The 18199-nt window shown below is 34.7% G+C and overlaps 1 protein-coding gene across 4 annotated transcripts in view; it reads right to left on the bottom strand.

Moving 5' to 3' along the window:
- Positions 1 to 3360: 3360 nt before the first annotated feature.
- The window catches only part of SMC2 (structural maintenance of chromosomes 2), a 55253-nt gene continuing 40414 nt past the window's right edge, over positions 3361 to 18199 (bottom strand). For 3 of the 4 annotated variants that reach the window (XM_082610982.1, XM_082610980.1, XM_082610981.1), the window contains exons 21-25: positions 16302 to 16502; positions 13843 to 13959; positions 10572 to 10732; positions 7154 to 7301; positions 3362 to 6253 (exon numbers count right to left, since the gene is read on the bottom strand). In XM_082610982.1, coding sequence (XP_082467108.1) covers positions 6095 to 6253; positions 7154 to 7301; positions 10572 to 10732; positions 13843 to 13959; positions 16302 to 16502 — 786 coding nt within the window. In that variant the 3' untranslated portion in view covers positions 3362 to 6094. Of the gene's footprint in view, positions 6254 to 7153; positions 7302 to 10571; positions 10733 to 13842; positions 13960 to 16301; positions 16503 to 18199 lie in introns of all 4 variants that reach the window. The other variant, XM_082610983.1, reaches the window with a different exon arrangement.

Below are 18199 nucleotides of genomic sequence, written 5' to 3'. Positions count from 1 at the left end.
CACGTGGAGAGAAGAGCATGCGCAAAAACGTAGAGATAGAGAAGAAAGCTGTGTTTAGGAGTGGCAGCTGTTGCAGATTGGGTGGGGTAGGGCTCCTTCATACACAGTTTAAGATAGGCTGTGATTAGAGGGCTTAGAATGCCAAAATGTCTAAACAGGGCAGCAGTGTGCACTAGGACCAATATGCAGAATGGAGCAAGAGTGAGCCTTGAGATTTAAAAGAACTTTAGATACTTAATGACCATCAGGTAACAGAGCTCATCCTATAACTCTGCTAAGTGGTAAAGCCTCAGGCCATTGAAGAAAACTCTGGTCCTTAACTGGTGGCAAGAAAAGGGACCGCTTATGCCTACCATTCTGTCACACCTTTAGGGATTAGTAGCCATACTATCTCACTAAACCCTTAGGACTACTCTGCAATCTTTGTTCTCTACAATGGATTTAAATATATCACTCCTTGCTCCCACCCATGCATGACATGTGACATAAGAATCTCACCTATGCAAAACAATGTGTTCTCTCAGCTCCAGGTACAAAGCAAGGAGTATACCTACCTTACAGTTTGTTACATCATAATGGCTAGGAGTATGGCTCTTCAGCTAGACAGTCTGAGTTTAAATCCTGCCTCCACCCCTTTCTACTTATACAGCTTATTCAAGTTTCCTGTCTAGAGTTGAGAATAAATACATAGTTGGGAAGGGGAGGAATATTAGATAATGTAGATATTCTTTCTTGAAACTAACAACAAAATGCAGCAAGTGACAGCTTCTTAAGCCAGTTGCTATGTGGAATCTGAAACTGTATCAAAAGTTCTCCTGCCAGGCTTCCCTGGTGGCACAGTGGTTGAGAGTCCGCCTGCCAATGCAGGGGATGCAGGTTCGTGCCCCGGTCTGGGAGGATCCCACGTGCCGCGGAGCGGCTGGGCCCGTGAGCCATGGCCGCTGAGCCTGTGTGTCCAGAGCCTGTGCTCCGCAACGGGAGAGGCCACAACAGTGAGAGGCCCGCGTACTGCAAAAAAAAAAAAAAAAAAAAAAAAAAGTTCTCCTACCTTCTAACACTAGAATCACTGGTCTTTCCTGTAATTAGAATGGCTATTTTACCCATCCATGATTTTGTAACATCACACATTAGTCACTGGAAAATACCATTCACTGAGTTATGCAGATCTTCAAAATGTTAACACATTTCATAATACAATATCTAAAAAAAAATCCCATGTGTTAATATTACTACCAGTGTTATCAGAAAAGTCTTTAGTATTGAGAAGATGTCAAGTCCACAATGAGGAATACAAGGTTGCCAAAATTCTAATTTTCATTTGAGAGCTACAATTTTATTATTTGCAACAAAAATGTCAGGTTCTTATGACAGGCTTACTTTGTTCATTTTTGACAAATGTCTACCAAATACCATAGACTTAATAACTATAGTTTGTCTTAGTCTATCTGTTCAAGTACAAATGGAATTCCATGAAAAGGGTTACTTCAGACCCCAACTGAAATAACTGCATTTCTGAAAAAAAAACCATCATGTTTTGATATGTGCTTTATACATAATTCTCATTTTATCACTCAGGTTATTGAAGACGTGTACTCAGGATGTTGAGATATAACTTTTACAGCTTCATTAAATACACTCAAGTGAAACTGCCATTTTAAAAAAATTCAAATAAATGGCAGTGAAGAATGCAATCAGTACTACTTGTACAGTGTGTGGCACTGCCTTGATTTATGCCAAGTGACAGCAGTTTTACCTACCATTGCTTTTGCACCATTTATGCAAATATCCAATGTTAGTTATAAGTTCTTTATACATCTTGTACTCAATTCTGTCAACTCTGTACACTGCAAATAATTTTTCCTAGTCTGTGGTCTTTTTGTTATCTTTTGAAGAGATTTTCAATTCAATTTTAATGTTCCATTTGTCTTCTTTTTTTTTATGGTTTGTTTTTTGACCTAGGAAATCTTTGCCTAATCTAAGGCCACCAAAATGGTCTTCTAGAAGTGTTTTAACTACTTTTGGGTCTATGACTCATTTTTAGTTACTCTTCGTGTATGCTTGTTTTTCCAAATAAGTATGTCAGTATCATCTTTTGAAAAACTTGAAAATGGCTTAACTTTTATAGATGTTGTTAGATTTGGCTTGCTAATATTTTCAGGATTTTTGATCCTATGTTCATGAGGACCACTGTCCTGTTATTTTCTTGTTTTGTAATGTCTTTGTCAAGTTCTAGTATCAGACAACACTGGCCTCATAAAATAAGTTGGAAGTATTCCCTCCCCCTCTACTTTCTGAAAAACTTTGTATAATTATGCTTGGTATTATTTCTTCGTTGAATGGAAAAATTTATAAGAGGAACTATATGGGATTGGAGTTTTCTTTGTGAGAAGATATTTCATAATAATTTCAATTGTATTCATAGATGTGAGGCTATTCAGGTTTTGTCTCTTCTTGTGTCAGTTTTGGTGAGTTTTATTTTCCTAATTGTTCTGTCTTAAGTTGTCAAATTTACTGGCATAAAAATGGTCATAATTTTGCATCCTTTTAAGTAAGGTAAGATCCATAGTGTCAACTCTTCCTTCATTCCTGGTATTTGTGATTTGTAATTTCTCTGGTTTACTTGATTGGTCTAATTAGAGATCTACTGATTTTGTTGCTCTTTTGAGAAACAGATGTTGGTTTCATTGATTTTCTCCATTCTTCTGTCTTACACATTGTTGACTTTTATACTTTCTTATTTCTATCTATTTAATTTGGGTTTATTCTTATCTAGAAAAAAGATTAAGAGAACTTTAGACCACTGAATTTGTATCTTTTTAAATTTTCTAATAGAAGTACTTAAATCTATCATTTTCTAACAATTTTTTTAAAAATTGAAATGATACAAAGTATGAGCCCTGACCATAACAAAATTAAACTAGAAATCAGTAAAATAAAGCTCCCTGGAAAATCTCCAAGTATTTGGATATTAAGAAAAACACTCCAAAAAAAATTCAATAGTCAAAATGTAAATTAGAAAATCTTTGAAGACAATAAAATTGACAAATTTCCAGCAAGACTGACAAAGATAAAAAGAGAAAAGACACAAATTACCATTATCAGGAATAAAACAAGCGATAGCAATTTAGAACTTGAAGACATCAGAAGGATAATGAGGAAATGCCATAACCTCTATACACTAATTTGACAGTTTAGATGAAACAATTCCTCAAAAAATACAAGTCACCCAATATGAAATAGATAATTTAAATAGCCCAATAACTATTAAAGAAACTGTACTCATTTTACCACCCCCCCTCCCCAATTTCTAGGCCCAGATGGTTTTGCAGGAAAATTCTAAAGAATTAACACCAATTCTATACAACCCTCCAGAAAACAGAAGAGGAAACATTTCCAAATTCATTTTATAAAGCTAGTATTTACCCTGAAACCAAAAAGTAGAAGAAAAAAAACAAAAACAAAAAACCCTACAGAACAATGCCCCTCATGAATATTCACAAAAATCATGATCAAACTATTAGCAAACAGGATCCAGCAACAGCTAAAAAGAAATATACATCATGACCTAGTGGGGTTTATTCCAAGGATACAAGGCTTGTTTAATGTTCAAAAATTAAGCAATGTAAATTTATAACATTAACAGGTGTAAAGAAAAAGTCATCTGGTCATATCAATGCAGAAAAAGCATTTGAGAAAATTCAACACCCATCCATGACAAAATTATGATCAAACTTGGAATAGAAGGGAACTTCTTTAACTTGATAAAGAGTATCTATCAAAGGCCTAGAGATAACATTATATTCAGTGGTGATAGATTGAATGCTCCTAATTTTGGGGAAAAGGCAAATATGCCAGCTCTCATCACTCTTATTTGCAAATGACATGACTGTGGGAGTACTGGCCTGTTAGATTACTCCACCACATGGAAGAGGGATTCTCAAGTCTTTGCTTTTGCTGTTAGCATACATGAAATACCAAAACAAAAATACAAGGAATCCTTTCTTCAAATGTTGGCGGTTCTTCCTAAAGATAATTTTCACATGTTGTGCATACTAGTCATCCAGACCTCTTTTAAATTTACTATGTACAATTAATGCAGATGTTTGAGCTGTCAGAGAGGTAGTGTATAATAGGTTCTGGAGACCAACTACTAAGATTTGTATCTTGGCTCTGCTATTCACTAACTGTATGAACACTGTGGGCAAGTTTCTTAATGTCTCTGCTCAATTCAATTTCGTCAGTTATATAGTGCTGATGACAACAGTTACTTACCTCACTGGATTATTACTAGGATTACTAGGATTAAGTGTGAAAGTGTGCAAATGAAAATAGTGTCTGATGTATAGAAAAAGCTCAATAAATATTAGTTACTCATATTATTGCAGATGTTTGAAACAAATGTTCCCATTCCCCTTAATGTGTTCCCTCTAATCAAAGAATAATGACATTACTCACAAAAATTTAATGTTTGGGGATTTCCAACACAAAGCAAACAAATAGAAGACTTGTTAGCAGAGGAAACAAAATTAGTACATATGCAAAATATTCAATCCCGTAAGTTACTTATAATTCAAATAGCAATTAAATACCATTTTATAACTAGTAAATTAGAAATATTAAAATTAACAGCCAGGTCTGACTAGGTTTTAGTCAACAGGCATACTATATTGGTGACAGTGTGAACTGATGTAATTCTTTTTGGCAAATGATTTGCAAAACATTTGAAAAGAATTATACTTACGTCTATTGCATGTGATACTGGACTTCCTGTAACTCAGCATTTTCAGCTTTGTCTCCTTCTCCTCCCACAGTGGACAGAACTAATTCCATATTGTCTTTTCAATGTGCCCCACAGTATTGGTTACCTGGGTGTTATCTGACATGCTCAGATATGATATGAGGATGAAGGATGAGAAGTATTAAACCCAGGCCAGGAAGTATGAGCATACATTAGGAAAAGAAAACCACAAAGAACTGAGACTCAAGTATTAAGAAATGTGGGGCCAAAATAACATACCCAAGGTCAGATTAGATCGTGTCAGAACTTTCAAGATTTGGAGTTTGGAACACATGGTTCTAGGGACATACTAAGAGATACTAAGAACCATATATAGTATTCTTACAGTGTTTATTAGTGCCATCTTTTGAAATCTTAAAGGAAATTCATGGTTTTAAGCTGGAAAGCAGAGGACCCTAAGAAATATAATAATCATCAAATTTTGAGTCCTTTTGGTAGAACAGATGGATCTATTTATTTATATATATTAGCTCCTATATTCTCACTCACCAATAGATTGTTATTGATTGGATTATGAAAAGGCTGACAAAAATCTTTGAAATTAGGAGACTTCAGATAAACTTGCAACAGCGAGCAGCATGCAACATACCTTTCTCCCAAGCTTTTATTAAAATACTCATATTTTTAAAAAGACAAGACTGCACAGACCAATTACTAAGCATACAGAAACATGATATTCAAACATCATTAAAATGACAGAAATCTTTTAAGATCTGCTTCCCATCTGAGTCTAAATCAAGGATTTGGCATTGTCCTCAAGGAACTAACCACAAATAACTCAGTCCATGCCTAATAGCTTTCTTTGTGTTCCTTTTGTTGGTCCAGCTACTTGCTTTATAATTCTTCCTTACCTGAATGACATTATTAGCAATAGAAAACACACAATTATTACCGTAGGAATTAGCTAATTATTAAAAGCTGATTATCAGCTATATTTATACTATAATTTAATTTCATCTGTTTCTTTGTAATTTTGCTTTTACATACAAAATTTACCACCAAATATGTATCTCTGGCTCCCTAATATATAAAAGACTTGTGTAAGAAAAAACATTTGATGACATACATAAAATCACAATCCCAGTAATTGGACCATAGTTAACACTAATTCAGAACAGAGGAATTTATGCTCATTTATAAGTGATTATATAAAGGAAGAGAAAATGGGTTAGGTAACAAAATGATTAAATTTTTTATATGAACAAATTACATGAATCCCAAGTTCTTAAAAAGTTTATGTTTAAAAAATAAGTCAAGGTGAAAGAATAAATTTGTACTTTTAACTTCCATATGTGATCATTTGGGTCCTTTTGCCTTGGATTTGGTTTCCTTCGGAACTTTTCCATTTTGACACTGAGTAAATCTGGCTACTGTAGAAACACCATCCACAAACTTGGTTTTGAAAAGGACGTTTGCATTGTTGAACATACCTTCCTTTAGGGACACCACAATGAACTTTAGGGAAAAAGAAAAACAGCATAAAAAGTACTTTTGGCAGTATCCTTGAAGAAGTTCACTCTTTTTATACTGAGGTTAAGAATCATTGGAGATACTGTGATTTTGTTATTGCTTTAAATGCTTGGCTCCATGCATATGCACATCCTCAAATGCAAGTAACAAATAGTTATTATTAGGCACCTCAATGAATTCTTTCCATAGGCAGTTTTAGGAGTCTCTTAATTTTACTTTGAGTACTTCATTACCCAAGTTACTATCTTCTGCTGGTTGGCTGCTTGTTGCTATCTTCTCCAGTTAGTATCACTAGTCTTGTTGCTAGCTCTAAATGCCACTGTTAGCTGCTAAAAAACTGCCACAATAAATACACAGTCTATGATAACTATGGTAAGTGAAGCCTCCCAGAATTGTTTAATGCATTATCTATACAATCATATTTAGTAGCCTTAGTTCCTGCAGCAACAGTTCAATAAAAACAAACTGTTTTTAGCTTCAAGGGTTTTTTAAATCACTTTCTAGGAGGAATGAAGAGTACCCCATCAAGTGCCACATGATTTTCTGATATATTTTTCAGGTGTATCCTTGAAACAGTCTTGTTTTGATTGTGCATCTTCTGGCAGCTAGCTAGAGAAAATAATTACCGTAAAAAATTCCAAATTACAAAAAAATTAGATTCTCCCTCATGTTACAACCTATAATTTATAATTCCAGGCTCTTTTCTTTAATAAGAGACAAAACCCTCTTTCCTTCTATACCCATTTGAATAGAAATATATTTAAAGAGATACATAACACCTTAGTATTCCTCAATCCTGAATATCTTATTTATATTGACCATAACTAAAAAATAGTTTTAGAAAACAAATACTAGAACTATTCTGAGACTTTTTTTGGTTCTTACCTGAGAATGTGTGAAATGAGTACGTAGCATCTGTCCAATATTCTGAGTATGAGAAAGATCCAAGGCTGCATCTACCTCATCCAGGATGTAAATTGGGGCAGGTTTGAACAGCAGCATGGACAGTATTAATGACAAAGCCACTAAAGACCTAAGAAAAGAAGGCCGAAAGAAAAGCTGTCAGAACTTGATTTTACCACTTTTTACCAAAGCACTGAAGCAAATCTGCTATCCTGTTACTATTATGAATAGTGCCGATTTAGCTGAAAGATAGTTATAGAAAAAAGAATCTTAAGTTTCAAACTTGAAAACTTTTGTTTCATTAAAATGTTTTTTACTTTAGCTTTCCATTTTTCCCTCTCTTCAACAAGTTTTATTTTGAATAAAACAGGTATATATTCTTCTTTCCTGTCAGATAATTAGGATGTTATATTTGGCACCTAACTTTAAGAAAAGATCATATTAGTGTTAATAGTTTTCTCTTTCTCTCCCTAAGACTCTTTTTCAGTTCTTTTCTACATCCCCGTTAACTATAGCTGTTTTTGTTCTAGTCTGGAATGAAGAAATATAACAGTTCTTATATTTTTCTTAAATATTTCATTAAAAAGCCTTGTTTATTGTAAAACAAATGTTTAGAATTATTTAAGAATAGTATTAAAATTACAGTAACATCTGTAGCACACTTAATTCTATAACTTCAAATATCTCCTGGCATGCAGCACTGCAGTAAATAGTCAGTCTAATGCTTACTGTATTCCAATAGGGTGTTTAATAAGAAACATGTAAGTGGGGAAAAAAAATTGTGTGTATAAGTAGAGGGGGTCTAGGAAGGTGAAACCAAAATTTCTAGCAAAGGAAATGAACGAAACAGTACAATAAAAACCAAACAAATTGATCTTTACTGCTATAGAGGGTAGCTGAGGTCACTCAAGAAACCTAAAATTACTTTTCAGTGTCTTTCTCTGTACCAAATATTTAAGGCACTGAGCTTAAAAACAACTCAGCAGTTAAACTACTATGCTGGATTATGGTATATCTGAAAATAAGTTTATATCATCTTAATTATGGAAATAATTTTTAGGTTCCAGTAAGAAAATAGGCATACATTCTCTATTTTCCTCAAAAAATTTTGTAGGACTTTGGCAAAAACAGTTAAAGATGCTGTGATCTAAATTGTGGAATTCAACTTTGATTGACAGGCAGCAGAAGCTGTCTTTTTTGACTTAAAATATTTTGGAATTTTATCAATAATGAAAAATAAAGAGTGGACTTCTATTCATAAAAATGACAAAATATTTCATAAGAGAAATTAACAGGTCTTAGTATTTTCTACATCCATAAGAGAAGAGTTACATGATGGCATAGAGCACATGAGAACAATTCAAGAACTGTGGACTGTACATCCTGCAGGGGAAAAAATACAAAATTAATAAGCATCTTCAATTATATTGATAGTCACAATTTTCTCTCAGGAGGTTTTAATTATTTGGCTCTCTGAAGTTAAGAAGTTAGGCCAGGGCCTCCCTGGTGGCGCGGTGGTTGGGAGTCCGCCTGCCGATGCAGGGGATACGGGTTCGTGCCCCGGTCTGGGGGGATCCCATATGCCGCGGAGCGGCTGGGCCCGTGAGCCATGGCCGCTGGGCCTGCGCGTCCAGAGCCTGTGCTCCGCAGCGGGAGAGGCCACAACAGTGAGAGGCCCGCGTACGGAAAAAAAAAAAAAAAAAAAAGAAGTTAGGCCAAATGACTTTCTAAGTTTCTCTCAATATACTGATTGTCTGAATCACGTGTAAGGCTGGGAGAAACTTCCCTGAAGCCCAGAACATGCCATTTCCAGTACTCTTCTTTCATTTATGTAGATCCAAATTTCCATTTGGTATCATTTTCCTTTCACCAGAGAACTTCCTTTAACTTGTACAGTTCTGCTGGAATCAAATTCTTCCACCTTTTGTTTTTCTGAAAAAATATATTGCCTTCAATATGAAGAATATTTCTACTAGATACAGAATTCTAGGTTGACACATCTTTCTTTTAGCACTTTATAGATGTTGTTCCAGACTTCTGGCTTGCATAGTTTTTTGGGTTTTTTTTTTTTTAACATCTTTATTGGAGTATAATTGCTCTACAATGGTGTGTTAGTTTCTGCTTTATAATGGCTTGCATAGTTTTTAACAAGAAGTCTAAAGTCATTCTTCTTTGTTCCTTGGCACTTAATATGCCTTTTACCTCTGACTGCTTTTAAGATTTTTCTCCTAATCACTGGTTTTCAGCAACTTTATATGACATGCCTTGCTGTGTTACTGTATGTGCAGGAAGCAGGTGTGTGCATTTATCTTACCTGAGGTTCACATAAATCAAGTATGTGGGTTTACAGAAGTCATCAAATCTGGAAAATCTGGGGCCATGATTTTTTTATGTTTTTTTCTGTTTTACCTCTTCCTCTCCCTTTGAAACTCCAATTACATGTATGTTAGATCTCTCAATATTGTCCCAAGGGTCACTGAAGCTCTTTTTGTTTTTACAGTTTTGTGTTTCTAAGCTTGGCTTGGCTTGAATAGATTCTATTGATATGTTTTCAAATTGAGTCATCTTTCTTTTATTCTGTCGAATCTGTTGTTAATTTTATGCAGTAAACTTTTCCTTTCAGGTATATTTTTTATCTCTAGAAGTTCCACTGGATTCTTCGTTGACAGCTTCCATTTCTCTCATCACATTCTTTTTTTCTTGTAAGTAGTTAATGTAACTCTTTAACCTCCTTGTCTGCCAGTTTCATCACCTGTCATTTCTGGGTCTGTTTTTCCTCTAGGTTATGAATCATATTTTATTGATTTCTGTCTAGTAATTTTTATTAGATGCTGAACACTGTGATTATGTTGTTTAGTCTCAACTTTGTTGTCTGTCTTTAAAGCATCTTGGGCCTGCAATGAACCTTTGCTAAGGGGTGTCTAAAATAGCCTTCACTTTAGGGGTAGTGAAAATGTAATTCTAATGTGTAGCTCTCTGGGGCTTCCCCAAATTCTAATCTGTTTCCTTCATTTAGTAAGACTACTGGGCTTTGTGTGGGTTTCCCTCCCTGCATCTGCAGTCAAAAAATTGCTCCCAGGGAGAAAGCTAGGGTAAACACTGGACTCAGCATTTTTGTTTCATTTCTCTCAGGTATCTCCTGGGTTATCCATTTTCCAATGTCTGAAAGTAATTGTTTCTCATGTATTTTGTCTAGTTTTCTAGTTGCTAATCCTTATTTCTACTTTGTTGCCTACTATGTTAATCAAATGTCCTAACTAAAATTTGTAGTCTCACATATTAGGCTCCTTAAATTCTACATGCAAATATAGCAAAGCAAATCTGAAATAAAATTAGGAGGCAATGAGATGTTGGACTCTAATAAAATAAGAGGATTATTGCAAAGGGATTACTTACTCACCTCTGACCACCACTAAGTTCAGTTAGGTTTTCTTTCCAAGTATTTCCTAAGGCAACCTTAAACTCCAGACCATCCAATACATTTTGCCCTTCTGGTGGTGCCAGCATAGCATTAGCACCGGGCAAAAGAGTGGAAAAAATAGATCCAAAGTCCTTGTTCACCTGGATAAAAAAATGATATTAAAATATCAGAAGGTTTTCCAAGAACCAAATGATGTGTATATACGCAAACCAGCAGGAGCATTTTGTTGTCTGTTACCCTAGCTCTGAGGTTGGCAAGTTATGGTCCACGTGACAAATCTGGCCATGCCCGTTCATTTATGTATTGTCTATGGCTGCCAGCAATATAGTCTAGTGGTTGCAACACAGACTATATGGCTCTGAAATACTTATCTGTCCCTTTACAGAAAGAGTTTACTGAGCTTTGCTCTAACTTCCAGGGGAAACTAGAGGCTATACCTCTAACTCTACCATGAAGTTTTGATACAACAAAAGGCCATGGTTGCCGGAATCCTCAGAGACACACAATTGGATAATATAGGAGATTGAACTTTCAGCTGGAGAAGAAAAACAAAAACTTTTTGGCATAAAATGTTCTCTTAAAAAATTTGTTTTCTGCTGACTGGTATGGTAAGGCCTGTGGTTATCAGCTAACTTTAAGAAGGCTAAGATCAGGGTGAAGTCTAGGAGAAAAAGAGGCATGAAATCAAACCAGATCTGTTAAAGGTGTTCAATGGTTCTTTTCTATGCTTCTTCTCAAAGCCAAAGGAGTTAAGGTATCAAGGGACAGGAACAGGATTGAGCCCCAAAAGAAAAAGGCTAAAGAAGCTATTTGGCCCATTCCCATAAAGGCTCAGCAGAATATTACACAGAGATTTAGGACCAATATTCTAGACTGTAACTGAGTAATTTTTGTGCATACACACTTGATCAATGCCTTGAGAATTCAGCCATCTGTCTTCAAAGACATGACTAATAATCTTAGAGAGTTCAGCAGACAAAATTGAGAATGTATACATGCACACACACGTGCACACACACACGAGGATTTGACATCCATGTTCTCTAGGGAAATCTCCACCTTCAAGTATAAAATTCAAGTGCAAATACACTTTATGAATATTTGTAGTAATAAGGAAATCTCCTAGACATAAACAGTCTCCAAATATAAATTTACTAAGGAACACATATCTTAAGAACAACTGCACACATGCTAATACCCTACACAGAGAAAGTAGATTCTAGTTTTATCTGGGATAGATTTCCAGAGCTAGGCAAGGTTCATCACAATGAGGAGAGGATCACTGTCTTTTCTAGGAGAATGACTGACAGAAGATAGCATAGTATTTATACATACCCTGTTCTTTTTAAAATTTTTTGACCAGGCAGGAGAGAGGCAGCTCAAAACTAAGACTACTAATTGCTACTAAATCCCAAAGATGACCATGGATCCCATGTGGAAATTCCTCCAAAAGGGAAAAGACAAACTTATCAGTTAATGGGTAGAGAAGAATATAGATAAGAAATAAACTGAATTTTGAAATTCCAATAAGGCTAAGAAGGAAACAAAAAAGCAAAAAACACAACCAGTGCCTAAAATACTCTGGCTTTGTGAATCAACTATACTTGAAGCCATAAGGAAGTAATGTAATGCTGATAATAATAGTACCTACTTCATTAGGTTACTTTGAGAATTAAGTGAGAAAATTAATAGGAGAATAGTGCCTGACATATATCATAAGCACTCAATAAATTTACTTGCTTTGGGAGAACTTTAGAGACTGGGGAAAAATCAGTTTAAAAGATAAATTTGTACTCACACTAAATCCAGGAACCATGGGGAAAAAGACAGGATCTCTCAGATCTAGTGTTAAATCCACATATTGTCCAAAAATAATGGGGCCAACTTTTTGCAAGCATTTTTAAAAAGACAAATACTACAGGGAGACTGAACAATGAAAATAAGTTGTAGAGCAGGAAAAACAACGCAATTGAAAGACATAATTGTTCTGTCATTACCAAAAATAAAGTTCCCGAAGAATTAAAAAGAGAAAAAGAGGTAAGGTGCCAGTTAAATCCCAGAGGCCCAGGCTTGTTAAAGTACCAAACAGCATAGTAACTATGGAATCTTTTGAGGAGGAGTCTTTTTCTATGGTAGATACAGGAAAACTTCACAGAAGAGGCTAAGGAATTATCCTAAAGGAGACAAATCTATGCAGCCAGGGAAGTAGAAATAATAGTAAAGAACCTTGAAATCTGCCAAAGTTGTCATAAAACAAAACAAAAATGGTAATCGGGCTTCTGTTGCATATGAATCCTGGAAATGAATACTGAACTTCCTTGTTTATTACCCAGTTCTACTTCTTAAAAAGCAACAAAAGGCAATTTTAACTTTAGTTCTAATTAGGAAAAGCGAATTCCACTTTTTCTACTTTTTGACTGTTAGGATATTAGGCTATTTCACCTTTCTAAGCTTGTTTCCTCATTTGTAAAATAGAGATAATAATTATCAAAGTTATGGAATTAAGATAATTCATGTAAAATGACAGAACTGCTCTTAATTATAATTATAAAATTAATATTACTTTATAATTATGTAATTATTAATCTAACATGTATAAAAATCCTTTGCTAAAAACCTAAGAATGCCTAATACTTATGAATTCTGAAATGCAATTAATTTATAAGTGGTAAGAAATACACAATCTTGCTATAGAAACATTCTTAGAACTAATATTTGACCTCTGTGAGTCTGGGCAAGAGAAGCTGAAGAGCTAAGAACTGAAGGGGTCCTTTGGAGAGGTTTTCCAACAGTTAGAGCTTCCCCAATGTGAAACAGATAATGCTTCCAGTTTTAAGCAGAGGATGAGTGGGACTATAGCAGGTATTTGGAAGAAACCTTAGATACTGTCCAATATTAGAACCTATGATCTCATAAGAAGGAAAGAGGGTAAACAGTAACCCAGACCCAGCAAACGATGTAAGAAGGAAAAATGTAGAAATCTAGAAAATTAGAAATTTAATATAGCTTAGGAACCAGAGAAGTAGACTATGAGAGCATGATGGAATGACACAACTTACCTTTGCAAATCAGTAGTAAAGTCCAAAAGGACAAAATGCTTTAAAAAGCCTGCAAGGTTTTAATTAAGGTCTGAGCTGTGCTTCAAACAAAAATTAGCTATTACAAATTCATCTTAGAGTACAACCCTATTGACTTTATCTTTCATCCTTTCCTCATACAGAATAAATGATACAATTTTTGGCTCAAATACCTTTTGCCAAGCAATATTTAGGGCTTGGTTTTTCTTCTGGTCAAGGTCTTCTATAGTTGCAAGGATTTTGGATTTGTCATTTTCTACAATTCTCTTCTTCTTCATCAAGTCATTATACTAGTAAGATAAAAGGCATACTTAATTGGGAAAACACAATTTCCTTTATATTCTAGAATTCAGTCAAGAATAAAGAGATTTCATTATTTTTGTATGCAATATATACAACTCCTATTTACCAAAAAGATATACTACACTGAGTTATAATGTAAGCCAAATTAAGGAAAGTAAATATATCATCTATATGTAAAATTCAATTACTATAACTGAGAATTTATAGGACAAGCTGTTGAAATATTTTGACTCCACTAATAGTCCCTTATCTTCCTAGCAGCCAAGGCAAAAAGAAAATTTGTCATATGTAAACTCAAAAGTAGCCCTGCATGCTTAAGAAGCAAGGTCAGTCTTAGCAGTGACACAAATAAAATTTTAATTCTTCACCATGATGTATAAAGTCCTACATAAATTGGATCTTATTTATCTCTGAATTTTTGGCATCACACTCCTCCCCAGGCTCCAGCCATATGGTCTCTTTTTTTCAGTTTCGTGAACATAATAAGCTCACTGTATGTAGCCTTATGGCCCCTGCATTGTTCGTCCTCTATTTCTGACATAACAGGTGCCTCAAGTTTCCACTCAAATATCACATCTTCAAAGTAGCCTTCCCTGGTTAATGTAGAAATTTACTGAAAAAAATTCTGATGGAGGCAACAGAGGGAGAATAAACCATGAGCAGCAGCAAAACTTTCTAAAAATCCTTTTAACTTATTTCTCCTCAAAGCCTCACATTTCAAGGAGCTTCAAATTCTCCGTGAAAAACTCCAAGGAAACTCTGGTTTCCTTGCCATCCCTCTCCTTTGTGGAGAGGAGGTTTTAGGAGCTTGGCCATATTTTTATCCTATTCCTTGCTAATTCCATACAGTTTCTTATATGTGGTGACACAAAATATAACAAAAAACAAAAGGCCAGCTGCTGATCAACAATAGAGCCTTCCTCTCTGGTAAAGAGATGGGAGTTGGTAAATTCTTTTAAAAAAATATTAGCCCCAGTTATCATTATCTAATGGAAGCAAACAAGTAAAAGTAAACAAGTTTCATGATGTTAAGCAGCTCAAATTCAGAAAAAATATTTCCTTTCCAAAAAGGTGCCATATACTGCAAAGCTTTAATGGAGAAATGTAAACCAGCAGGAACATTTTATAGAGAGATCACAGCATGTGCATTATTAGACTGTTCAGCATCTAACATAATATAGATTCTCTGTAGACACTAATGTCAATAACAATTTTAAAAAACCTGTTACCAAAAAATTTGTTAAAAGTGATTGAGCTCATAAGTATTTCCATCTTTACAGAGCTCTCATTAACTCTGTTATACAAATTCAAACAGAATTTTACAGAATTAAAGAAGGTATAATATAAAATTACTCAGATTGCTATTTCCTATGGAGCCATCAAGAATAGGAACTGCTTTCTCCTTTGGGTTTTCCTAGGGACATGCAGACTATAAAAGGTAGGGGAGATGGATAACATTATCAAGTAACTGAGAGCATTAAAACAGAGAAGATGCTGCTGCATTTACAGATTAGTAAAACAGTGTTTATGTATATAACAATCTTAGCCATTTACTTATGTGATGGCTCCAGTATATACTGGAGTCAAAGGAAGACAGGAGTTATGGAGTGGCTGACCGTGAGGAGGCAGACAGCAGGACACAGGTGTCCCCCATTTTTCGAAAGTTTGCTTTACACCCCTACTTTTATAAGAAAAGGTAAAAAGCACAAATAGTGTTCAGCATGTGTCTTGCAGTGGCCCTTAGAGAAGCAGCACACACCCCGAGCAGGGAGAGCGGCACCATCAAGCTCCTCACAGGGAACACCATTAAGCCTCTCAGCATTAAGCCGCCAGAGCTTTGAACTGTGTCGATGAGCATCTGTGCTTTATCTCAGTTTATTTTGTGCATCTGTTAGCAAGGTGTGCCCTAAGGTAATTGCTTCTTTGCTTTATACCATTTCACAGGAATAGTTTCACAGGATTGGTGCTACTTTTGGACAGTGGGGGAAACCTGTACTCTATTTTTCAAAATCTTTCAAAAAGGCAAGTGAAAGAAATGATAGAAATGTGAAGAGCTAACATGACCAAAAATGTTGTTTTTATTTACACCAAAAATAAGAAAGGAGTTGGAAAAGTCATTCAAGGTAAAACAGAATATATAACTGATGATGCAAAAAGAATGAAATAAGAAAAGAAATAACTGAAAAGGGAGAAAGAGAAAACGCAAAGAAAACAAGTTATCAAAAGCATCAAGTAAAAGATTGACTCTAATAATCGCCTCAGGTTATATGAAGCCATCAATGCTCCTCTTATTCTGAAGTGGCCAAATAGTCATAGCAAAGTGACTTACCCGCTCTTCAGCTTCTGTCAGTACATTCATAGCTCTCATATTGACATTTCTTCCTAGTTTCTCCTTCATTTCTTGCAACTTATGAAGTCTCTGACCAGCTTCTTTTGGGTTGTTAGTTTTGAAATCATAGGTGCTATTGGGTTGCCCAAAGAGGTGTTTCTCTGCATTAATCCAGTCATAATCTTTCAACATTTTGGACACCTAGCCACATGTGATAATGATAATAGAATGATATCATTGCTTACAAACCTTTATTTAAAAATTAGTTTCTTAAATATTTACTAATTTTAAACCAAACATTTGGGAAAAAAATCCCACAATGACACATTTGGAAAAAATGAGATTCACTGTTGACAGTGAACCTATAATAAGTATGAATATTTTTACCTGGAGGATAGGTAAGAAACTTGAGACTATATAGAAAAAGATCTTCCAATTACTCAAGCATGAGAGTAAGAGCCAACTCAAGAGAAATAGTTACAAAGTGTGTGTGTGTGTGTATACACACACATACACATATAGAACATCTCCATTATAATGAAATACAAGATGAGGCTCCAGATTTTACCAAATTCAATCTATTGCTTCAAAAAAACAACTTGTGAAAAAAGTCTTATAAGAATACTTAAGTCACAGATCTGGTAAAATCATGGAAGCCTAATCCTGAGTGATATCTAATAATTCTTCTGGAAATTATAATCTAAGTAAAAAACTGTCCTAAATATTGACTCTATCCCCTTGCCACCCTCTTTTGACAAGGCACAGTAAAATACTTCTTCATATAATATAACCAATTAAAGTTTTTTTTAATTATAGTGCTTAAGGAAGACTTTCTTCTACTAGAATTGTTCAAGGTTGGTTCTGACTGGTAGAATCTAATCCTCATCAATCATCCTTATTAATTCCATAGGTACAGTCTCACCACTAGAATCCAAAGTAAAATAATCATTTCTTTCCTGCTGATCTATAAGCTCTATGAACACATTCTGTGTTCATGTTGCTCATTCTTATATCTTTAGTGCCTGGCATAGTATGCAATAAATATTTGACAAACTATGTATTTCAAAGAATCCTTGACTTTTTAGCCGTTCCACTTACAAGTCCTTCCTTCTACCCCCTTCCCTTAACTGTAAATAAAATCCCCTAGCAATCACCAATACTAGCATTTTCAATTATAAAAAAACATTAACAGTAATATTAGCATTGGTAATAATTCAGTGAATCCACTAATAGGAGGCTACTAGGAAAGCAATACTAATAAAATACTAGGATATTATGACGTGGCCATAAAAAAATGTTTTTTAAACCAAGTAATGAACCTGAACAGATACTCATGGCTCTTTCAGAGAGGGTGGAAGACTGTTTTGTATGTTCTTATCTTTTTGGAATTAAATCTCTTGTATTTTTATGATGTTAAAAAGATTTAAAAGGCACCAAACTGTTACACACCAGTAAGAAAACATGCTGAGTGAATTACTAAGACCACATAAATGCAATCTCTTAACTAAACAACGAATTTCTACAAAACCATGTATTTTCTCTAAAGTACTTAAGGCACTGTGACACATAAAAGAAAAAAACTTCAAGAGTGACCAAAAAACTGTGGGATAACTTCAAAAAGATAACTGCTTGGCAAAACATCCGATTTCAAATGAGGCTGCTAAAACTGACTATACCCGATCCTCATAAGGGCATCCAGAAACCATTTAAGACGTTATTTTAGAAGTTGCCTGTGTATATTTCTCTGTGAGTTCCCTAAATTCAATTTGCAGTAAGGTAAAGAATATATATATTATTACTACTAACACATTAATAACTAGTTCTATGAGCAACTGGGGATAAAAACCAGTCATTTCCATAGGAGACCACTAAATATTTGGTTAAAAACATCTTGGAAA

This window comes from Mesoplodon mirus (assembly GCF_964341445.2).
Source record: "Mesoplodon mirus genome assembly, chromosome: 1".
Lineage (NCBI taxonomy): Eukaryota > Metazoa > Chordata > Mammalia > Artiodactyla > Ziphiidae > Mesoplodon > Mesoplodon mirus.
The sequence above is the reverse complement of the archived record's forward strand: the minus strand, read 5'-3'. Positions and strand labels throughout refer to the sequence as shown.